This window comes from Cetorhinus maximus, chromosome 17 (genome assembly GCF_964194155.1).
Source record: "Cetorhinus maximus chromosome 17, sCetMax3.hap1.1, whole genome shotgun sequence".
NCBI lineage: Eukaryota > Metazoa > Chordata > Chondrichthyes > Lamniformes > Cetorhinidae > Cetorhinus > Cetorhinus maximus.
Genome location: NC_135895.1, coordinates 101,377,053 through 101,402,124, shown reverse-complemented (window position 1 = coordinate 101,402,124; position 25,072 = coordinate 101,377,053). Strand labels below are relative to the sequence as shown.

The 25,072-nt window shown below is 41.9% G+C and overlaps 1 protein-coding gene across 5 annotated transcripts in view; it reads left to right on the top strand.

Moving 5' to 3' along the window:
- crb1 (crumbs cell polarity complex component 1) overlaps nucleotides 1-25,072 on the top strand; it is a 130,993-nt gene that overhangs the window by 16,083 nt on the left and 89,838 nt on the right. For all 5 annotated transcript variants that reach the window (XM_078561722.1, XM_078561721.1, XM_078561720.1 and 2 more), the window contains exon 2: nucleotides 16,432-17,016. In XM_078561722.1, coding sequence (XP_078417848.1) covers nucleotides 16,432-17,016 — 585 coding nt within the window. The remainder of the gene's footprint in view (nucleotides 1-16,431; nucleotides 17,017-25,072) is intronic.

Below are 25,072 nucleotides of genomic sequence, written 5' to 3'. Positions count from 1 at the left end.
TGGGCCATGACTTGCTGGACGTCCACACCTCCACTACAAAAACGCCTGTAAGCAAGGTATGAAGATGGCAGATATTGGCATAGACAACTAGGAGATCTTTTTCTGATCTCGCCCCTTCAGGCATAACCCTTTCTGGGGTGCCTGGTTTTCTTGGGCAGCAGCACAGCCTGGATGTTGGGCAGGACCCTACCCTGGGCCACCCTCCCAGCAGCTTGTTGAGTTACTCATCGTTGCAGATGGCGAGCTGCAGGTGGCGGGGGATGATGCGGGCCTTCTTGTTGTCCCAGGCCGCATTGCCAGCCAGCTCGAGGACCTCAGCTGTCAGGTACTCAAGGACAGCGGCCAGGTAGACGGGGCTCTTGCCCTGACACGCTCGGCATAGTGACAGTCGCATTGGAAGAGACGAGGCAAAATGAAAAGCTCAGCTGGCCGAAGAGAGCCCCGAGAAAATCCTGCACCTTCTCAGCCCACTGTCTTTATCTGCAAATGCGCCAGAGACTGCAATGCCAGAGTGAGGCTCCTGAGCCACTCTAGGTGATGTTTAACAGAGAGTTAACCACCATGATGTAAACCATTCTTTCATGGAAGGCTGTCAAGGAGGTGTGTTCTGAATATGTTCCAGGAATCCAAGTAAAAGAAATATGAGAATAAAAACTACACTTGGAAGAATCCCTCCCGCACGCCCCCAATAAAAATGATCAAGCAACTCCCTGTCTGGGTTTTTGTGTAATTTTTAAGGAATATATTTTAAAACTGAAAAAAGTGACCTGTTGGTGATTGCTTTGGTAGTGCAAGAAAAACAAGGCAATTTTAAGTGAGAATAAGAGCTGGATTTCCTTAGATCAGTTGGTAATAATATATATATATACAGTAGGTATCAAAACCAATCAACTTTCTTTTTTCAATTGTTGAAAATTTTCAGAAGCCAGTACTACAGATACTCACATTAGACTTCATTTTGAAGCTGCAAAGAACATCAAGGACAGAAAATCACTCCTTGTCAGCAATTATCATCAACTGTAATCTTCTTTGTACATGGACTATGTGACAATGCATGTGTTGGAGCATGACAATTGTCATATTATCCTTCACACTTTATCGACATGAATGGGAAGAAAATGAAACTAGACAATTATATTATAGACAAGATCAGCATCAACAATTTAAATCCTGGCTGCAATGTTCTCAAAGGAATATGAACATTAAGATTAATGTTTTGGCATTCTTCCATCTATGAAAGATGATGGACATGCAGCAAACAAATCCATTTCAAACGAAGAGGCCAAACCTTGAGAGCCAGGTTCTACCACAAGTGTCACACATGAAGCTATCAAGTGTTCTTGGGGTTGTTTTCAGCAATGGCGTCTGTTGCCAAGTCGCAATAGCCACTAGTCATCGTGGTGGTGCCCACCAGTGCACAGGAAGTGTTGGCATTTTCCTCTGTCATCAGCTAGTGACTCGCAAGCATGATAATTGATGTTTAGGGCCGTCTTGCTTTCAAGCATCCTTGAAGCAGAGCCTTGGGTGTCCTACTGGTCATCTGGCTTTGGCTACCTCGCCATATAGAAGATCCTTGGGTTTTCGATTGCCTTCCATCCTGCAGATATGCCCGAGCCAATGAAGCCGTCTCTATTTGATTAGAGCTAACTGATTTGGGAGCTGTGCCTTTGAGAGGACTGCCGCATTTGTGATTTGGTCCTGCCAGGATATACCCATAATATGCCAAAGACAGCGAAGATGGACACTTTTGAACTTCTTTTCTTGACAGCTGTAAGTCATCCATGTTTCGTAGCCATTCAGCAAGGTGCTGAGAACACAGGCAAGTTCTGCATCAAGGGACAGATTGTCTGTCACCTTGGACCCGAATTTACTAACCACTTCCAATGGGATGCAATTTAGTGTGATCAGAGGTGGATATCTTGTCTCATGACCACAGTATCCTTAACACTTATAGTCAGGGGAGAACAAGTTACAGGCATGGGAGAGACAGTTCAAGAGTTTTTGTAGCTGAGTTTCCATGTGAGCGACTAACACAGCAGCTTCAGCATGGAGGAATTGTCTGATCACGATATGTTTTTGTCTTTGATTTCAGTCTTGATAGATTGTAGAGCTTGCCATCTGACACAGTATGCAAGTAGACTTGCTCCATATCTGCAGGGAAGGCAAAGGTCAGGGACACGGAGAAAAAGATGCCGAACAGAATATGGGCTATAGCCTGGTTTCACTCCATTCTGAAACTGTTGGAAGTGGAGCCATCACACTCCAGGCTATAGTGCATGTTGCCACGGAAGGAGCGGATGAGGCTGAGGAGCTTTGATGTAGCCAATTTCCCCCAAAGCCTTGTAGAATTCTACTGTGTTGAATATGTTAGTGAGATCTACAAAATTAAGGTAAAGAGTTATACCCTGTTACCTGCACTTCTCTTGCAGCTGGCATATGGAGAGGTTCATGTCCACTGGCACAGAAATCACACTGTGCTTCCAGGTGCACACGATCTGTAAGGAGATGGAGTATTTTAAGTATGACTATAGCAAAGGCCTTCCCCATGATGGAAAGGAGTGAGATGCCCCTGTAGCTGCTGCAGTCTTTTCTGTCATGGGCAATGTGCCTTGGTTATCATGGGGCAGGCAAGATCAATGATAATGGAAACACCTTCTTGAGCTTTGTGTCCTGATTGAACTCTGTGTCACCAACACCTTCTTTCAGGGCAGACATCGCCACAAGGCATTATAGTGTCACCTAAGGCCTGGATGTTGGTTCCGATTGGACCTGGTCATTACAAGATGGCGTGATCTGCTCAGTGTTCTCCACATCCACACCTACCACAGTGCGGATTGTGACACTGACAACTCTCTTGGCTGCAGCAAAGTGAAGGTGCATCCTGAAGGTTTCACAGTTCAAAGCTCAATCATCTATGAAGCAGCAGAAGCATCATTTGGTAACGACAGAACCTGTAAAAAGGACTGGTTTAAGACCTACACAGCCGAGATGACATCTGCCAGTATGCAAAATACAAACCCTAAATGATGCACAACATAAACGCAATAGCTAAAACACTGCATGACCTGAAAGAAGTCAAGTCAGCCATGCAAAAGGTAGGGAGATACTTCATAAATAAACACTGGATCAACTTATGCCAAGAAATCCAAACTGTCTATGACAATGGAAATCAACGAGCTATGTATGAAGGGATCAAGAGGGCACTTGGTCCGACCATCACCAAAGTTGCCCTTCTGAAGTCGGCAGATGGTGAAGTACTCACTGGCAGCTAGAAGGAAACAGATGTGCCGCTGGGTTGAACATCACTTGGAGCTGTACTCCTGAAAGATGGACATCTCCCAGTTTGTGCTTGACGCTCTCTTGCAGCTTCCTGTCATGGATGAGTTAGATAAAGAATCCTCATTACTTGAGCTCAAGAGGCCATAGACTGCTTAGCAAACAAAGAAACCTGGCAAGGATGAAATCTCAGCTGAACTGATCAGACCAATCAATTGCCACACCTTTATCCTTCTCTGCTGGAAGGTAGGCTCCATTGTACAGGAGATGCATGATGCAAAAATCACACTATACAAAAACAAAGGCAACAGAGGAGACTCAAGATTACAAGTCAAAATATATTATCTCTGCAGTAAAATATTCTCAGTTGAATAGCTCATAATACAAACATTATACAAAAACAGTTTCTGCTTTTTTTAAATAAACTGATTTACATTAAGCATCTGGCTGCTATAAAACTTAATGGGAAAATATTAACTTGCTGGCTGTCAGCAGACTTACACTCAACAAATTGTAAATTTCAGGGTATCCCTGTGAACTGAATAGTGAAGTGAAGAGTAAATCAGAGAATCCGGTGCAAGTGTTAATATCAGTTCAACTTTTTTAAAAAAGGGCAATATTGGCTGCAGTTTGTAACAGTAAGAGCTTTTCAAGACCTTTTACCCAAAGTCGAAAGTAAGTGAGCTATTGAAAACTGTTCAATTTTTGCACACTCTAATTGGGAACTTGATACTTAAATTTTATGGTCACACGTGGTATAGACTATAAATGCACTCAACTTTGCTTACATTTTCTTCAATATAAAATTCACATTCTATTACCTCAGAAAAAATACTGGGTTCCCATAAATATAAAAGCCTTTAAGAACAAGACAACAAATTCAATCAGTCACCTTTTAATAGCCTGTTACTTATTTTCCCCTGATGCATTCAAGACCACTTCTCAATTTTGGAGATGGGTTTTGTGTTTTTGTTTTGTGCCCAATTCGCACAGGATTGAGATTCTCTAAACCTTTTCACTTGGCTCTCATTGCCTTTATAACAGATAGACTGTACATGGACTGTAGGCTAATATATTTAAAAATCATCTTCCAATTTTTGAAATGTATCCCAAGGGTGGAAAATCTTCTAAAAAGAACCATATTAACATTTGTGCTGAGTTTATCAACTGTCTTAAAGGAAATGTTCTTTCTGATAGAATTTTCCGAACTTTTTGGCAATGGACTGGGAGGAGGAAAGGCTGGCAAAATGGCATGGGAAGACATCGGATGTGGTGGCTGATGTCTTCCTACTGTCATACCACTTTGCCAGTGGTGGGCAAGTTGGAAGATCAGCCACCCTCGGCAGGACTAATTGAGCCACTAAAGTGGTTAATTAGAGGCCACTACCTGCCTCCATAGGCATTTTGCCTGTGTTGGAGTGCGGAGGAGTCCCACTGCCATACGGGGAGACTGTTGGACGAAACCTCCCGACCTTCCGGCGAGTTCTGGGGGGAGGGCCTCATTTACGGATCCTCCTCTTCTTGGCAATGGCACAGCCAGTGCTTCACCAGCACCGCCCCCTCCCCCCCACACCAATTGTTGGAGCCTGTTTGCCTGGCCCCAGTGCCCCACAACCTAACTTACCCACCTTCAAGGGCGCCTAGCCTTTGTGGTGCCCTCTCCCTGGAGCTGCGTCCTCAACAATGGCCACTGCCAGGAATTGAAGTGTTGAGGATGTTGAGCTGGTGTGCCCTTTGATTGGACCAGCAGCTGACAGGGCTGGGTTGCTGTCCTTAACTGGACAGTTGCCCTGGTGGCAAACACACAATTGGTCACCACCAGTAATATACCCCCTTGGGTCCACCACTGGCCAAACTTTCGGTTCTGATGGCAGGGTCTTGGTAGACAGTGTTTGCTACTGCATAAAGTGGGGAAGTACAAAGACATCCAGGAACAGAGAGCTTCGTGAATCCAGTACTAAGTCTGGAATTTGGTGCAAATGAGAATTTGGTGCAAGCGGGAATTAGGGCTGCTTTTATTCTTTTTCTTTTACCTCCAGTAGCTGATGAGTGTTCTTCTGTCTCCAAGCTAGAAGATCATAACCTGCTATTATTTTAGCTAACTAGCTACTAATTCAGGAGTCAAATAAATAAATAATGTTGGACATACATGGCAGGGCAGGTGTTGTACTGCGTTTTCAACATGTGAGAGTTTGTGGAACGCAAGCATAACTGCAATTAAATGTCTGAAGCTTTCACAACTTCAGCTTGGAACTGTAGTCTGAGCTACAGACATTGCAGGGCATCAGGGTGGAGGAGATTTACCTGGACACTTTGTTCAGGGAGGCGGTCACACTCCTTAGGTTAAATAGAACTTTGGAGTTGGTCAATGATCAGGGACAGGAGGGTGTGAACACAAGTCACGCAGGATTCAGCAGGTAGCGACCCTTGACTTTCGCCAGCAAGTACGACTTGATTGAAACATATAAGATCCTGAGGGGACTTGACAGGATGAATGTGGAAAGGATATTTCCTCTTCTGGGAGAATCTAGAGCTCAGGGTCACTGTTTCAAAGTAAGGGGTTGCCCATTTAAGGCAGAGATGAGGAAAAAGTTTTTTCTCTCAGACAGTTGAGAGACTTTGGAATTCTCTTCCTCAAAAGGTGGTTGAGACAGAGTCCTTGACTATCTTTAAGGCCGAGGTAGATGGAGTCTTGATAAGCAAGGGGATGAAAGGTTATCGGGGTAGGAATATGAGGTTAAAATCAGATCAGCCATGATCTTATTGAATGGCCGAGCAGGCTTGAGGGGCCGGGTAGCCTACTCCTGCTACTAATTCGAATGTTCATATGTTCTTCGCACCACAATGTAAGCATCTCAAAATGGCTGCCAGTGTAGAGTTTCCCACCCTTATGCCTGGTTTGGCAGGCTTTTGTGTGGGTGGAGCCACTGCCTGTGTGCCTACCCAGTTAACTGAGTCATGTGAAGCCTTGGAGTTGTGCCAAATTATCGCCTGGTTTCTTTCGCGAAGCTCGGCCTGCCAATGCGACCTTGCTTGCTCAGTAACAGTGTTCCATGGCGGGCTAAAATACGAGTCAAAGGCATTGAGAATGGTGTCAAAGTCTGCTGTGGACTCTTCGACCCCCTGCCTCAGTAGAAAATCTTCTGCTACCAGACCCACAGCATAAAGAAATAAACTGACCTGTTGCTGCTGCTCTTTATCATAAAGTCCTGATGCTGTCCAATACCTGAGGAAGTGTTTCATCCAAACCTTTCAGTTCTGGTCTCTTTGCAGACCTTCAAATTTTCCGAGCGGCTGCAGGAAAGGCAGGGACTGTTCAAGTGTGCTGGCATCGTCACCATGTTCCAATTTGCCTCCACTTTCCGTCGAGTTGCTATAAAGTTCTTTCTCACTCTGGCCATGGTTCGGTCGATAACACCAATGCATTTTTTTACATCGAAGTCTCCACTACTGCCACCATGTTCTGAGATGGATCTTGTTACCTGTGGAATCTGGGTGTGGTTCCTGGTTACTGGACAGACTGTAGTCATACTCTGGTACTTGCTTAACACTTGTTTATTAGTACTACATCTAAACAGAGCAGGTTGTAGAATAGACATGTTGCCCCTGAACATAGTGTCCCAATCTCTCTCTCTCTCAGAGAGTCTAACACATGACTGACTGATGTCAATGATACATCATCATCTAGGTCATATATTAGCATATCACATCTGTTAACCTTTTATCCTTCCTCGGGTGTACTTGTACAAGGAACACAAAGTTAGCAAGTAGATGCAATACAACAAACAATTAGGAAGACAAATGTCATGTTTGCCTTTATTGCAAGGGGATTGGAGGACAAGAATAAAAATGTATTGCTATAATTATACAGACTTTGGTGAGACCACACATGGAATATTGTGCACAGTTTTGATCCCACAGGAAGGATATACTTGTATATTCAATATGGCCACATAGATTTTTTTGAATTACTTTACACCAGATAAATATATATAATGAATTAACTTATGAATAAGTATAGCAGTCGTCTTCCACCATCACCTTAACCAATTTATTAAAAATATCCTTTAATTCTACAGATGTTTTCAATTCTTACTATTAATAGTCTAATTCCAATGATCAAAGAAATGTTCCTCGTGATGATATTAAAATACTGTTTTAATCATAAGTAGATCCTAAAAAACTATTTTCCTAATTAAAATTCTGCATAATTTGTGGAATATTTTCATAGACTTGTCTTTAATTAACACTTAAATAAGTCCTCACCATTACTGCTCTGTCTCATCTGGATATTTACTTTTCACATATATTCTAAATTTTATAAATTTCATGAGTGGCTTCAGACTAACTTCAAGATTACTGTAAAAAAAAAACCACTAACCTGCAGAAAGAATACATCAAGGTTTATTTTACCTGGCAAAATTATTGGAATTTAACAATAGTTGTTTCAGTATGTGTCTTTAGTATGAGCGATTTGAATTCATAGCATTTATTGGTTTACTCATTCTCTCTGCAAGCTATATTCAAGTAGGTCCCTAGGAATGTTCTTCTGTATAGAAGATTGCTTCTTACAACTTAAGCAGTATGTGAATTACTTGAGCCTATCATGCAGCTTTGCGACTACTGAGAAATCAAATATTGCTTCCCATGGGAAAGCACAACACAAGTGGGGCAAAAGCCAAGAATATTTAAGATGAGCTGACTCTACAGACTATTTAAGGTAGTATTTGGATATCAGTTTTAATAATGACTGAATGCAGTGTGACCCAGTCCTAAATAAGCATAAATTTCTTCATAGTGAGTCCAACAATGGTGACTGGTGCCTGAATCTAGTTTTCTCTCCCAGAAGAGTAAACGGCAAATTCAGCAAAATGTGAAACAGATCATATTGTGGAATTATTCCCATTTTTGGGATTTTTTTCGGACAGGAAAGGAATCTTTCAGCTGCCATAAAAATTGAGTAGCAGAATGTACAATTGACACACTTACGGAGTGAATGACCTGCTCTGAGATGGGGCTGGGATGGAATGAGAGAAGTGGAATAGGGGGTGCAGATGGCGTAGGAAGAAAGGGTGGGATGGGTGTGATAGGAGAGGGATGAAAGAAATGGGATTGGCCTGACAGGGATAGCATGGGAAGGAAGGAATGGCATGAAATGGGGATTTAAAGTACTTTTCCAATAAAGATACTAATTTCACTGCAAATATTTTCCAGGTCTTTGCTAGTGACAAATATTAGACAAAGTATCAAAATGGTTTAGTGCTGGTGTCTGCATCGTATTCATGTTGTTTTATTTGAAATTGATCATAATAAATAATGCCAAGGCATTCTGAAAACTGTCGGGAAGCTTTTAGGGAACAGGAGTCAAAAGTTCCAAGTGATTAAAAAAATGAAACCCTCAATATCCATTCTATTATTAGTGGAATCCTGGAAACAACGAATCAGGTTCAGATTGTTAGGCTTTTAGACTGATGAATTGCCCAAGGCGTTTGTTGATGTTAGAAGCAAAGGTGGAGGGAGCTCATTAGCTCCAAATCCAGGGCACGGAACAGGTGACAGTAAGAGCCTTAATGTATTCCAAACAAAATAACAGGGGAGAGTACCCTCTTTATTTCTTCCCCATCTATGGTGGCTGAGCTTCTGCTGTATCCCATCTGGATTGTGGTCTCAGATTAGCAATAGACCTGAGCAAGTCAGAGTACATAACAATAATTGAAAGTATCTGGTATAAAACTTAATTAAAAGTTGCACTAAAATAAAAATAAACATTTGCCATTTTGTAACCTCACTTGCATGCATAAACAAGGGACAGAGCAGAGCCTAAATGGGCCAGGCTACATTTTCTTCCGAGTTCTTCAAGTCCAGACCTATGCATATATCACTTGTCTTGCTGTTCTAAAGCTTCTACTTACAAGCTATTTTATTAATAATTTAATTTCATAACCACTTATGATTAAAATTCAATGCTTCTTTAAAAAATAGGGATAAAATTGTTATGGATATCTTGGTAAGTGTAACTAACATTCAAATTGCCTTCACAATTAAGGTATGAATGTTGTTTGTTGCGAGAAGCTGTCAGAGCATTAGAAAGTATTGACCTCGGCAGGCTGTCCTCTGACTCCCAGTCATACTAATGGTGCATCCACACTATAATTGTAGCATTGTTGAATGGACACTGCAATTATATTGTAAGGTGCTGGCTGTGGCTTACTAGTAGTGCTCCTGACTCGGAGTTAGAAAGTCGTGTGTTCATGTTCCGCTCCAGAGACTTGAGCACAAAATCTAAACTAACGCTCCAGTGAAGTACTGAAGTGCTACACTGTCAGAGGCGCCATATTTTGGACAAAATATCAAGTTGATGCCCCGTCTACACGCTCAGGTGGATGTAAAAGATCCCATAGCATTATCTTAAATAAGAGCACTCCTTGGTGACCTGGCTAATATTCCGCCTTCAACCAACAACATTAAAATAGATTGACTGAACATTATCGCATTACTCTGGGAATTTGCTGTGTGCAAACCAGCTGCCACATTTCCTGTATTACATCGACTGCATTGCAAAAGTACTTCATTAGCTGAAAAGAGCTTTTAGGATGCCCCAAGGTAGTGAAAAGAACTGTATAAATGCAAGTCTTTTTCAAAAAAATGCAACCTAAATCCAGTGTTGTAGAGATACATAGAAGTCAGATGTCAGCTCTGGGGTGAAGAGGAATGTGATGCCTTGCAGGAGGCAATCTCATTGTTCTTTGTTTCAGTCAGTTCATCTCTCCAATCCCAGTTGACCTAGAAGTTTGGTGTTAATGTGAAGCTCACACTATTCTGCACCAAAGCTGAATTTGCATTGAGAATGCACTGTCAAATAAGATTTGAGAGATCATCTCTGTTACTTTGTGCCACATTGCACAGAATCTGCATCCAGTGCAGGATAATTTCAAACTGGTACAAGGTCCCATTTAAAAAGCACCCAGGCAACCTGATAGCTTTTCTGCAACCTTTATCAACTGTCTTTCGATTCATTTTTAACGTTAGGAGAAACATCTTCTCCCATCCCCCTCATTTGACGTCAAATAACTAGGATTTTTGTTTCGATGTAACGCCTGTGGATGGACAGTTATCTCGGTTGACATTCTTCTGGCTTTCAAAGAAAGCCAACAAATAAACCCATCATAGAAATGACATTTGAAAATGATTTGAGCATCTACTAATTATTTCCCTGTGCTAGATTTTTGTCAAGAATAATTTGACAAAGTTCCAAATCCAGCATTTAATTGATTTTATTTCAGGATTATCTGACATGTCAGATTAGTTTTATTTAATTCAATATGAAATAATCCATCTGAGAAAAAAATCACCCCGACAAGCAAGCAGGAATTTTTTTTTTCCTTTGTTAATACAATAGGAGGATTAATCAAATTCAGAATAACAAATGCAGCAACTTGAATGCAGCCCTGCAACTCAAACTGTAACAGGGATTATATGAAATTGTATAACAGGATAATGGTAAATTTTGATCTATAAGTAAAACTAAAGAAAGCGGGATGTATGCAGAGGCAGAGTGTGAACAGTGTATAAGCTGAATCTCCCACCACAACACAAGGGGCACAGTCACGTCAGCCAGATCTTGCTGTGATCTGGCACCAGTCCAGCTCATTATTTTCGAGTTTCAAGAGAGATTTCAATCTCCAACTCAAATTAAATGTAATACTCAGAGCACTCCTCCAACCTTTCAGTTCCCATCACGTGGTCATTTTTTTGAATCATTTCACCAGCATAGTGAAAATCGGCAGTAAACAGTTTTTCACGGCCTGCATTGTATATTCCATTCAAATCAGTTAAAAGACTGTTTATTGAGTGTGCTTAGTAAATTGAATAAGTTTAAAGTTTGTTTAAACCTCTATTTGCAGCAACACTTTATTCCATTTAGACTAAGATGCAAAAGAAAGCAAAGCTTTTATCCAATTTATTCAAAGATTGGGCTTCTGGCACTAATAATATTTATCATCCACATGCAAAAACCAAACTTTTAAATGAATGTTTTTAAATGAATTTGAATAGAGCCTAAAGATCTTTATTGATTTCTTTGGTCTACTCAATCTTTTATTCACAGGTAATGTTACAATTTTAAGGAGTGAAGTTACCAGGAGGATAACATGGTCCCTGCTCAACAGTACCAGGACTGCTGCTGCTTTTTAGCATTATGCACAGTCCACTGCCAACCACAGAAGGGCACTTAATGAAATGGTTTCAAGCCTCACAGACTTCGGCTTGAGCAGTGATGCAGAGTTGCATTTGCCAGAGCAGAGGCAGACTTCTGGGCAGCAGGGGCCCAGGAATAAGGAGGGAGGGGCAGTGAGGCCCCAGTCTCTAAGCCATACACAATCCTCAACAGCACGCTCTCTTGCTATGGCAGCCTTCACTTAGCATTCTCCGGTGTATCACTGCTATTACATTGAGACACACAAGTCCGTTCTACTGCAACAAATGAAATAGTGCTTTCTCTTCCTACCATTAAACATCCTTTCGCATTCCACACACTCACAAAATGATCTCACCAACGCAATGGTCTCTGCAGACGGACACTGCTACAAGGTTCTCCCCATGCAGCGGATGATAAGGCGGAACCAGGTTGCTCACTCGAGCCTTTCTGGACTTGAGATGACTATGGCAGCTGTCCTCGGCATGGTGGTGACGGGGCGGGAGCACCTCCAAAGGCTGCTGCACCCACAACATCACGGAAGCAGCCTCTGCCACAGGGCTTGACTCTTCTGATGCTTCGCCCATCGAAGGGGGCATGGAGGCAGATGATGATAACCAAGCTACCTGAGGGGTGGCCTCCCTACACCATTTCTCACCACCTCAGCCCTTTCATGGTGCCCTAGATCATTGGAGGGAACCACCAGCTGAGTTAATAAGGGTCTACTGCACACCCTGCTCCCATGCTGAGGAGACCTCCATATGCCCTCAGGATGCCTCTCTCCTTGGCATTCTGGATTTCTGATGACTGGGTGACATGCTACCTGTGTCTCTTTCATCACTCACCCTGCCAGACCTAACAGGTCATTGAAACATTTCCAACACTGCACCCAAGTCCTCCACTACTCCCCTGCTGCTGACCTCATTGAAAACCTCCAGAAATGTCCTCTTGGTCTGTCCTTGTGGCCTCTTGTGACTGCTAGCAGGAAAGAGATTGCTCCTACAAGCTGTGACAGTCTCCAATGTGACCTGAAGTGACTTATCTGAAAACTGTGGATGGGGAGGAGGAGGAGGAGGGTTGCTGCCCTGGCATGGGGGCCTTCCTTACACTACTGTCTGCTATTCCTCTGTAATCCTGAACTGGTCCCTCTCCCTTTGCAAGTCCGCTGCCACTAACTGGGCAGCGAATGTAACTCTGGCCCAACTGGCACATTTACACCCGGAAATTGTCTGGACTGTGTGTTTACCCAGGAGGGTGTGATCAGAATGTGGAAGTCGTTGTGACACTGGGGTCCTGACCTGGGATCGGAAATCCTGCCCTAAAGGGACTTTCTCAACCTAGAACAAGGTGGCACAGGATTATTTTCATCCCTAGAGACAGATACTGAGATGCAGCCACCATCCACCTCATTTCATCCTGTCACTGGATAATCCCTTAGACGAAGCACATGGTTACAGAGTAGAAGACACACATCACATACTGACATTAAGCAATGAACCCTGCCGCATACTAATAAAAGTTGGGTTTGGTATTAGAATATTTCCTGACAGATCTTTTGCCAAGCAAATGATCCCTTATTTAGCAAGGGCATTGGCACATGTGAAGATCGCTGTTGTGCATTGAACCTTTAAGGCACTTCACAACATGTTTGTTTGGTTAGACCCTGCTGATTGAGTTGTTTGTTCTATTGGATAATCAACTGTCTCTTGATAGAGTTCATCTTCTTTCTGTGGTTTGCTTGACTAAAACCGTGGTGGGAGTTTGTGCTGCATCATGCCTCTCTTCAATCCTTACTTTTGATTTAGAGAGCAGTGTCATCAGCTTTGGTTGCAGTATATATTCTTGGCCCCCTGCAACCATTCCTGCAGTCTTAAATGCTTTTCAACAAACACTGCTGTAGGACAAAATGAATTATGGAAGCTGCCAGGTAGCAAGCATTCATGTGTATAGTTCTGTTCCATTGGTCATAGAGCAACTGCATATTCATGGGATGGTAGCCTTTTCTGTTCGGGAATTAAATAACAATGAGATATTAGTGCACACAGTCAGTCAAACACACCTGCAATTCGGGGACCCCTGTCACATGGTGGAATGCTCTTGTATGCTGCTGGCTGTTTTCCAAGAAGTAATTAATGCATTGTTTGGTCTTGATCATTGTTGCAGCAGTGGCGTGCCTGATACAAATGTGCTCTGAAGGCTGCAAAATGTGACAGAGATCTTCTGTGTTTGCTTGGCACATAGAAGTTTAACACAAGTTAGTTTCCCAGTGACTGACCAAGCTGTCATTGTCCTGGAAGTTGTTCCCAAGCCGGGTTACAGTAGTGTGCTTAATTCTGTTATGGCCTCATTTGGGGACATTGTTCTTCACATAAAATTCTTAAGGAGCTTGACAGGGCAGATGCTGGTACGATGTTCCCCCTGACCAGGGAGGCTAGAACTAGTGGTCCCAGTCTCAGAATAAGGAGTCAGATATTTAGGACTGAAATGAAGAGCAATTCCTTTGCTTAAATGATGATGAATCTTTGGAAATCTCTTAGAGAACTGTGAATGCTCAATCATTGAGCATATTCAACTCGAAGTCAACTGATTTTTGAATACTCAGGGAATCCATGGGCATGGGTTTAGTGGGGGAAGGTTTGGGTGAGGTAGATGCTCACCCATGATCTTACTGAACGGCAGAGCGGTCTAGAAGGGCCAAATGACCTACTTCTCCTGTCTTATGTATAGGTGCCTGAGACAGGTGATATTTTAAGAGTTGACCCAAATGTGTAACCTATCTGGCATGATTTCTGTGATTTCTCTCCACAATGTGTCCTTAGCTATGGCCAAGTAAATCAGCATACTAACACTATAACAGTGTCAATGTCGGTCTTTGAGAACAGGGTGATAGGTGAATGGGACTTGGTGCAAGTTAAGTTATGAGCAATGGCATTTTGGAGGAGCTTATGTTTGTGGAGAGTGCAAGGTGAGAGACCAGCCAGGAGATCATTGGAATAGTCAGGTCTACTGGTAACAGGCATGAAAGAAGGTTTCAGCAGCAGATGAGCTGAGACAGGATGGAGACTGACTTCCCAAAGCACTTTAAAGTCAATGAAGTATTTTTAAAGTACAGTCACTATTTTTTTTTGGCAGATCTGACAGCTCATTTCAGCACAGCAAGAGCTTGCAGACAATAATTTTATTGCTTTGGCAGACTTGGTTAAAGGAATATGGCAACATATGAACAGGGATAGGTCATTCAGCCCCTTGAGTCTGCTCAGTCATGTAGTTAGATAATGGCTGATCTGTACCTCAATTCTTTTGAATAAAATATCATCTTTGTTCTGTATCCCTCTTAAGAGAGAGAATGATGTGAAATGCAGGGGACTTAATGACAAAAATAGGGGAAGCAATTAAAAAACACAGTTAGTGTAAAAAGTGGTTGTTTTATGTTACTGTATAGAAAGTGGAAAAATCCTCTATGCATTTAAGGAGCATAGGAACAAGAGTGAGCCATTCAGCTCCTTGAGTTTGTCCCACTATTACATTTGATCACAGCTGAGCTCTATCTCAAGTTTGCCTGCCTTTAATCAACATCCCTTATCTATATTATATCTGCTTAATCAATCTGATTGAAGAATTGTTAATGAGCAGTGAAGTCTAAACCAGGAACTGTCAGGTAGAATATTTCATGTTATGTTAAATCAGGTACAGGAAGAGAAATAGAGACATGGAAAGAAAAAATATACTATCAGAGAAACAAAAGAAAAATTTTTAAAAATATTTTAATAATTTCTAGTTTAAAATTAACAATTAAGAATCTGAAGGAATGAGACTCCATGATTATAAAAGTTAATCTTCAGCACTTGAGAGTTTGGAGGTCAGTCATTAAGATTTATCACACCATTAAAAAAGATAAGCATACTGGAATGCACAAGCCCTATTTTTTTCTGGTGAGTTTAATTTGTAACTATGAGGTAAGTGGAACAACTTTACCCAGTTTGCAGTATGTCAATGTGCGAGATGCCATTTTTGCACAGTTTCTGGAGGAGCAGGGCATCTCAGGCAACAACTTACTGCCTAGTGCGTTTAATTCTCCATGTGTAGTCACCAGAAGTTGCTTTACAATTTTCAATAAAAGGATTAACACTGCAGGCATCACCATTATTTTTATCAGAAAATCTGGCCAAATGTTTTTACTGCTCGACCTTTCTGCTTCACCTAATCTATGTGAGACAGGTGATATTTTAAGAGTTGACCCAAATGTGTAACATATCTGGCATGAGTTTCCATTACAGCAACATCGGGAATAGCTTCAACCAGTCTCGCTGGGTTGGAAACCCAGGGCATTGGGTGGGCACTGGCCTTACAGTCCACCCAATATTGCTTTTCACAGGCATCAATCAAGAGTGAAATACTGTGGATTGTAAACCCAGCATTGCACTCAAACCCATCCAGTTCCTAATGGTTGGGTTAGGTTAAAATTACTTCCATTGCTCCTGCTAGATGGGTTACTTGATTTCCCACGATTCAGTGAGTAATCCCCTGCTTTTCTTCAGAAAGTTCCATGGATATTTTGTATTTACCCTGAGGGAAACAGGGCTTCAACAAAAAAAAACAGAAAACAGCGCCTCCAACATTGCAGCACTCCCGGTACTGTTGAAGTGTCTTCCAACATTATGTGATGTCTTTCTGACTCAGAGTCAAATAATAGTAGTCAGGTGCAACACTCCAGTTGTATAAAATGTCACATCAATCAATTTAGATCACACAAGCTTCATTACTAGTAAATACAAAATGGCACCAGCGGGTCATGGATGAAGCAGCTTTTTAAAACAGTTTAACTTGCAAAAACAAGCATCATTTAAATGAACTTTAAAAATTCTGATCACTGTTGAAAACCACTGACTTGCTTGCTTTGCTGTAACCTTGTGTCATATTTTTAGAGTCTGACTTTGTCTTTTTCTTGTTACCTTCTTTAGGTTCATATTGTGCTGCAAATCTGAACAAGTGCCTCTCCAGCCCCTGCAAAAACAATGCAACCTGTGAGCAACATTCTGAAACTTATGTTTGCCATTGTCCAGAGACACCAGTGGCATATACAGGGAAGAATTGCGAGGAACTATATGATGTGTGCACTTCATATCCCTGTCTGCACAATGCAACATGCAACAGTGTTTTAGGCACAGCCAACTTCTCTTGTGACTGCCCACCTGGTCACACTGGCACCAGTTGTGAAATTTACTTCGACAAATGTGCCAACATCTCCTGCATGAATGGTGCCACATGTTTAGATGATGCTGCTGGCTCCAGCTGTGTTTGCCCGCCAGGTTACATAGGTGCCAACTGTGAAAACAACGTGAATGAATGCGCATCGAATCCATGTGAAAATGGAGCTGTGTGCAAAGATAAGGTGGATGGGTTTTCATGTTTCTGTGTGCCTGGCTATCAGGGCAGACGATGCGAGATTGAAGTAGATGAATGTGCGTCAGAACCCTGCAAGAACGAAGGTAGATGCCTGAATGAAATTGACAAGTATATCTGTGCCTGCCCACCTGGTCTGACAGGTAAGAAGTACTTTCCAGGCAGTCTAACTATCGGTTGGTAAGCTTTCTCCAAGGAATTCTGCAATTATCAGTCCAAAAGTTCAAATCAGAAACAAAAACGTTCATTTTCAGTTCTTGCTTTTAAGTTGGAGATTTTGTTTTTTATTTTGCAAGAAATTTGTAGAATGATACAGCAGAGAAAAGGACCATTCGGCCCAACATGCCAGTGCTGGCTCTTTGAAAGAGCTATCCAGTTAGTCCCATTTCCTGCTCCTTCTTCATAGTCCTGCCAATTTTGCTGTCTTAAGTATAGACCCAATTACCTTTTCAAAGTTACTATTGAATCTGCTGCCATCCTTTGAGACAGTGCATTCCAGATCATATTCCAGATACAGCACAGCATCTATAAATCAATTATTAAACCATATATTATATATATAAAATTATAGAAGTCAGTACATTTGTTCCAGAAATTCTGCCTTTTATTGGTTAATATTTTTAACTGTTGTGTGAGTCATTTTTTTTTAATGAAGAACGCCAAGTCCTGAAAGAAAATATAGTTACAAATTGTGCAAGTTAATTACTGGCTCTGTTTTGAACTCTTTTTGATCCAGAATGTTGATGGCATCTCTTGCACAATTCAAATCGGCAGCTAGGCAGAATGATGTGCAGAGCCTGTCATTCTGCTTTTCACATTTTAGGAACAAGAGGCCAAAAATACGTAGGTAGAAACTTAACGGCAGAAATAAATTTTTTAAATGATGATAATAGATCTCCAGAAATAATAGAATAATTGATCTGCAGAAAGCAAACTGCTTTGACGTTTAAACTCACTCAATAACTCACGATGACCATATACTGCTCTTGATCGTTCCAGCAACAAACATCATTACTTTTGTGCTATTTTTCATGTTGTCAGCCATCCAGCACTCTTGGTGAGGAGCCACATTCAAAAGGGGCACAAGTCAGAGAATTGTAGACAAAGAAAAACTGTTCCATTAGCTGATGGCACAAGGACTAGAGGACACAGATTTAAGGTTTTGGGCAAGAGATGAGTTTTTTTTACTTAGTCAGTGTTCATGAGCAGGAACTTGCTGCTTACGAAAGTGATGGAAGGGGAGACAATCAATGATTTCAAAAGAAAATTGGATCACCACTTGAGGGAAATAAACATGTTTGAAAATAAACATGCATGCAGGGCTATGGGGATAGAGCAGGGGAGTGGAACTGACTAGATTGCTAGCTAGCATACCGGACTAGCTGGCATAAACTCAGTGGGCCAAATGGCTTCCTTTTTCCACGATGGCTCTATGACTTGAATTTTGGCTACAATCTTGCAGGCCTACTCATGTCCCTAGTTTCATAGGCCAGAATTTTTCCGCCGGTGAGTTGGGGGCAGGGCCCGCTCGCTGACGCGAAAATGGTGCGGGATGATGTCGGGAGGAACCCTGGACGTCATCCCGCCCCATTTAAATATCCAGGAAGGCAGGGACACAGCGCGATCAGCTGTCCGTCCGCCGACCTGTCAATGGCCAATTGAGGCCATTGACAGGATAATTAAGCCAATTAAAGGACCTGCCCGTCCAACCTTAAGGCTGGTGGGCAGGCCAGGAGTCCCAGCGGGCTTCTGAAAAAACATGAAACCTCATCCACTGGTGGGATGAGGTTTCATGTCTGTTTAAAAAATGTTTAATAAAGTTTTTGTCATATTTATTAACATGTCCCATCTCGTGTGACATTGTCACATGAGGGGGACATGTTAATAATTTTTTCATTATTCTATTTTTGAGGTTTATGAAACTTTCAGTGCTCTCTCTGAGACAGCACTTAGTCTCAGGGAGATGTGCGCTCTTTCATGCGCATGCGTGAAACAGCGCACTCTGACAGTTGGGGAATCCCTTCCCCCCACCCCCCCGCACAGGAAGCGCATAGCGCTTCCTGTCGGGCAGCCTGCTGGGCGGGCCTTAATTGGCCCTCCCACTCAAAATGGTGGCGGGGCCCGCTTCGGTGGCGGTAATCAGCTGCCTGCCCGCCACCGAGCCAGTTGGGCCCACCCGCCCGCCCATCAAGGGCAAAATTCTGCCCATAGTTTTTGCGCTGAGATCACTGGGGTTATTTTCCCTGGAGCAGAGGAGATTGAGGGGGGGACATGATTGAGGTGTATAAAATTATGAGGGGCATGGACAGGGTAGACAGGAAGGAACTTTTCCTCTTGGTAAAGGGATCAATAACCAGGGGGCATAGATTTAAGGTAAGGGGCAGGAGGTTTAGCGGGGATGTGAGGAAGAATTTTTTCACCCAGAGGGTGGTGGGAATCTGGAACTCACTGCCTGAAAGGGTGGTAGAGGCAGAAACCCTCATAACATTTAAGAAGCATTTGGATGTACACTTGCGATGCCATGGCATACTAAGGCTATGGGCCTAGTGCTGGAAAATGGTATTAAAATAGTTAGGTACTTGTTTGACCGGCGTAGACTCGATGGGCCGAAGGGCCTTTTTCTGTGCTGTATGACTCTATGACTCTATCAAAGGATCACTTCATTTATCCAGTACTGTCTTAGCAATAAATATTATGAAGTTAAGAGAATATCCAGGAAGAATTAATTAGGATCTACAAACATACTAAAATAGAACATTTTTCTATTTTAAAAATTGCTATATAAATGCAAGTTGTTGTAGATAAGTATAATTTGGCCAGTTGGAATTCTGGCACTTTACATTCACTGAAAACATATCATACAAAATGGTTTCCCCTGCCCATAAAATGCAGGATATATCCAGCCCAGCCAATTACCGCCCTATCAGGCTACTCTTGGTCATCAGCAAAGTGACGGAAGGGGTCGTTGACAGTGCTATCAAGTGGTACTTACTCAGCAATAACCTGCTCACTGATACTTAGTCTGGGTCCATTAAGGCCACTTGGCTCTTGACCTCATTACAGCCTTGGTTCAAACCTGTACAAAGAGATCAACTCAACAGGAGACGTGAGGGTGACTGCCCTTGACATCAAGGCAGCATTTGACTGATTATAGCACCAAGGATCACTAGCAAAACTGGAGTCTGTGGGAATCAGGGGGAAAGCTCTCCACTGATTGGAGTCATACCAAGCATAAAGGAAGATGAAGTAAAAACATAAAATGCTAGAAAAACTTAACAGGTTTGACAGCATCTGTGGAGAGAGTAACGGAGTTTTGATCAGAGAAGAAGAGTCATACGGACTTGAAACATTAACTCTGTTTCTCTCTCCACAGATGCTGCCAGACCTGCTGAGTTTTTCCAGCATTTTATGTTTTTATTTCAGATTTCCAGCATCCACAGTATTTTGCTTTCATATTTAATTGCTTTGTTTATAATCCAAATAGATTGTACATTAATTTTCTGCTTCATAAAGGAAAATAACCTTTAAAAACACAGTTTTCAGTGTTTCATGAGTGTAATTTGTACCTTATGTATGCTTATGTGTAACCACAGTGGAGTTATAAAGCAGGCCAAAAAAGGGACAGCTATATTTCACAGTTAACAAATATATCCATTATATATTGAAAATGTTAAGTGATCTCAGGATTCCAAAGGTAGTTTACCAGTAGTTGGTGTTGTAATTCCAATCATAATAAATTGAAAATGATGATGTCGGACCAAATGTTATTTTTTGTAGATTATACTGGGAGGTGTAAATGCAAAACTTTAAATAAAAATGGAGTTAATTATTTTCCACTTTGGAAAGAGTTTGTAACATTAATAGGGTTGACATTAATAAAAATTTTCACAGTTACAACTAACTTCCGACTAAGCAAAGCAATAAACAAAGCATGTTTGTTGGAGGTCAATCATCTCAGTCCCAAGACATCACTTAGGAGTTCCTCAGGATAGTGTCCTCAGCCTAACCATCTTCAGCTGCTTCATTAAAGACCTTCCCTTCATCATAAGGTCAGAAGTGGGGATATTTGCTAATGATTGCACAGTGTTCAGTACTATTCACGGCTCCTCACACATTAAAGTCCATGTCCAAATGCAACAAGACCTGGACAACATTCAGCTTGGGCTGATAAGAGGCAATTGACATTCACACTACACAACTTGCAGGCAATAACCATCACCAATAATAGAGGATCTAACCATCTCCTCTTGATTTCAATGGCATTACCATCAATAAATTCCCCCACTTCAACATCCTTCGGGTTACCATTGACCAGAAACGGAACTGGACTAGCCGTATAAGAGCAAGTCAGAGACTGGGAATTCAGCAGCGATTAACTCACCTCCTGACTCCCAAAAGCCTGTTCACCATCTCCAAGGCACAAGTCACAAGTGTGATGGAATACTCTCCACTTGCCTGGATGAATGTAGCTCCAATAACACTCAAGAAGTTCAACAGCATTCAGAACGAAGCAGCCACTTGATTGACACCCCATCCACCACTTTCAGCATTCATACTTTCTACCACTGACGTACAGTGGCAGTAGTGTGTACCGTCTAAAAGATGCACTGCAGCAACTCACCAAGGCTCCTTCGACAGAACCTTCCAAATGCACATCCTCTACTACTTAGGAGGGTAGCATGCACATGGGAACACCACCACCTACAAGTTTACCCCCAAGTCACACAGCTTCACTTGGAAACCTATTGCAGTTCCTTCCATACAATCAAGGCATTCCAGAGGGAATTGGATTTTTATCTGAAAAGAATGTGCAGGGCAATGGGAGAAGGTGGGGGAAGGACACTAATTAAATTGCCCCTAAGGAGAGCTGGCGCAGAGACAATGGCCGAATGACTTCCTTCTGTGCTGTAACAATTCTTGATTCTTTGATGTGCTGTAGGTACACAGACACCGTCTGTTTGTTGCACTGCACGGTCCCTTTAAGACAGATATATTAAAGGGACGCTACTTGTGTGCAGCCTGTTTGTTCGCAGTAAATTCTGGATTGCAGCCGCATACTCATGCATCCCAAAGGAAATGTTGGTGTCCACATTCAATGGGAGGGCTGGCAAAGTGGACATCATCATTCTTGTCCCCACGTGCAGCTTGCTGATTTGTGTGGGATGCTTGACCACAACTAACCTCAGCTCACCACTTTGCTATCTTCTGGCCCCTCTGACTTGGTACAGGAGACACATGACTGACCTCTCACTGGCAGCTGCCAAGCTGATGCTACAGGGCTGATGGGAGAAAGTGTGATTTGAATCCAACCTATCGGGGGAGTCAGTTGTGGTAGATACATCCCATTCCCCAGATGGGCAAGGCATGAGCCCTAGGCTGTCCGCAATTTGGAAAAGAACTTAATTAGTCAAAGTGAGGTGAACAATGGTTAATGAACATGACGGGCACCTTGCCTCTTACCTCCAGGAGGTAAGGTTCCACCTCCTGCAGAGTCCACCTCCTTTTGCTCAGACCTTGTCACAGTGACCCTTGGACATGGATGTGAGGGGGCAAGCCTGTTACTATTTGCTGTTTAATTATTATTATTGTTTTTTTTGGCTGCTGTATTTAATCAGTCTTAGTCGGAAGTTAGTTGTAACTGTGAAAATTTTTATTAACGTCAACCCTATTAATGTTACAAACTGTTTCCAAAGTGGAAAATAATTAACTCCATTTTTATTTAAAGTTTTGCATTTACTCCTCCCAGTATAATCTACACAAAATAACATTTGGTCTGACTTCATCATTTTCAATTTATTATGATTGGATTTACAACACCAACTACTGGTAAACTACCTTTGGAATCCTGAGATCACTTAACATTTTCAATATATAATGGATATATTTGTTAACTGTGAAATACAGCTGTCCCTTTTTTGGCCTGCTTTATAACTCCACTGTGGTTACACATAAGCATACATAAGGTACAAATTACACTCATGAAACACTGAAAACTGTGTTTTTAAAGGTTATTTTCCTTTATAAAGCAGAAAATTAATGTACAATCTATTTGGATTATAAACAAAGCAATTGTGTATTGATCAACATTTGTCTCACTGGTGGTGGCATGGGGTAGGGTTGGGGGGTGAAGAGGGGGAAGAGATGCCAAGCGGGTAGTCTCAATAAAATTTATGGAAAAAAATTAATGAGCCCTAACAATCTATGGACTGCAGCGGTTCAAGAAGGCAGCTCACCACCACCTTCTCAAGGGCAATTAGGGATGAGCAACAAATGCTGACTAGCCTGCGACGCCCACATTCTGTGAAAGAATAAATTTTGAAAAAATACTTCAGTGAGGCCTGTCCAGGCTCCAAAAAAAATCAAGTGGAATGTCTAATTAGACAAAATTGAAAAAGAGAAGGTAATATGGGGATTAAAGCAAACCAGATGCATCCGGATCAAAACCTCAGAGTACGCCTGGTGTCTATTGGACATGGTTATTTCCAGGAAGCCATGACTGACATTTTCCCCCTTGTACTGTAACAGTGTTAAACAAGCACAAGAATAAATTGCAGCTATTACCACAGTTGTACGTAATCTATCAGCGAGTGTTGATGGATAGAAACATGAAAACGAAGGATCTTTTAATTTAGACTTGTTTAATGTAAATTATTTGCTAAGCCATTTTTTAAACATTAAATTTCCTATTTTACTGTTGCTATGCCCACTAAAGACATGTCATATTCCTAACTTTAAATATGGACTCTGTTCATATAGCAGTTTCTGAAACTGTCTTTTATTTAAAATGGACACCGATGAACTGTTCAGGTAGCCACCCAGGGTCAGGTGACCTTTGCAACTTCAACAGACTATCAGAAGCTTCCGGAAAGTTCCTAATTAAATCACCCTGGGTGGGGACCCCCCCACCACCCCTTTACTGGACCTGCTCAAGCAGCATAGCTCTGTGAAGATCACACTGTCTTTCCAAGACAATGGGACCTATTTCGGACTAAAAAGTGTCATCCTGCACATCCTGAAACCATCCAGAACGGTATTCCTGGTTTGAATGGGTCTTTTCAGAAACAAAGACAGTAATGGACGTAAGCCTCCAGGGGGATGTCTGAAAACAATAGCCCAGGATGTGGCTAAGCAAAGTAAGGCCATGACCATACTTGTAAGGGAGCTGTAAGCAGTCAAATAGTGAGGCATCCATGTTTTTCGGCTGCCCCTTTTTATTCAAACTGGCAGTCTGCAGAGAACACTGAAAACTGCAAGGCACAGCAGCTGCAGAAAAAGGGCAGTGTCACCTTTGCCTTTAAGCACAGGAGACTGTAAAATCTTAAAAGCGTCCCAGCCTGATTCCTTTCTCTCAAAGGTCCACCAGTACAGAACTTAACCTCCTGGTAAGGCAGCCACAAGGAACCGACTTCATGATCTGCTGAAGAGCCACCACTTCAAGGAAGTCCTGCAATAATCCTGATCTCCGATTCCAGTTGTTTGAACCCAACTAAACTATAACTCGAGAGTGGAAAAGACTATTTTCTTTACCGGGTTCGCAATGACGATTCTCCTATATCAAGCCAGTCATGTGACTATGAACTATTCTTTTGTTTACCATTTGTAAAAGAGCACTGTTTTTTTTTAACGGTATCTTTTTCGAATGTTAGTGTGTGAGTGAGTGATGTCTTGATTGGACTTTTGGGGTGATCATGAAAATAAATAACCTTCTTTCTTTCACCCACAAAAGTCTGCTTTTATTTTTAATTGACCACACGCTAAAAGGGCTTAGAAACATACACACCTACCTTTCCAAAAAACCACACTAATTACGGTGTCATGAAACTATTAATGTATATAATATTATTTTTCTTTTAAAATAGAGGTTTAGCCTGTGGTTGTGTCATAATTGGATTAAAACCAGCTAGTCTGGGTGTTTTGATGTGTACTAGTTTTGACATGTAAACAGAGAGGTAGAGTGCATTTGCATTTTTTGAATAGACCATTCAAGAAGCAGGGTGAAAACTACCACCTAGCTAGCAGAGACCAAGTAATATGTTTATATTACTAATAAAATTGGTACTATGAAATGGGTTTTATTGTTAGAAGAGGCTGGTGATACAATGAGAATTTATGTTCAATGGGCTGTGCTAAGTATAACAAGACAACTGTTTTGTGTGTGTAGAGCAGAAGCAATGTGAGATCAAAAGTAGCTGTAAGCCT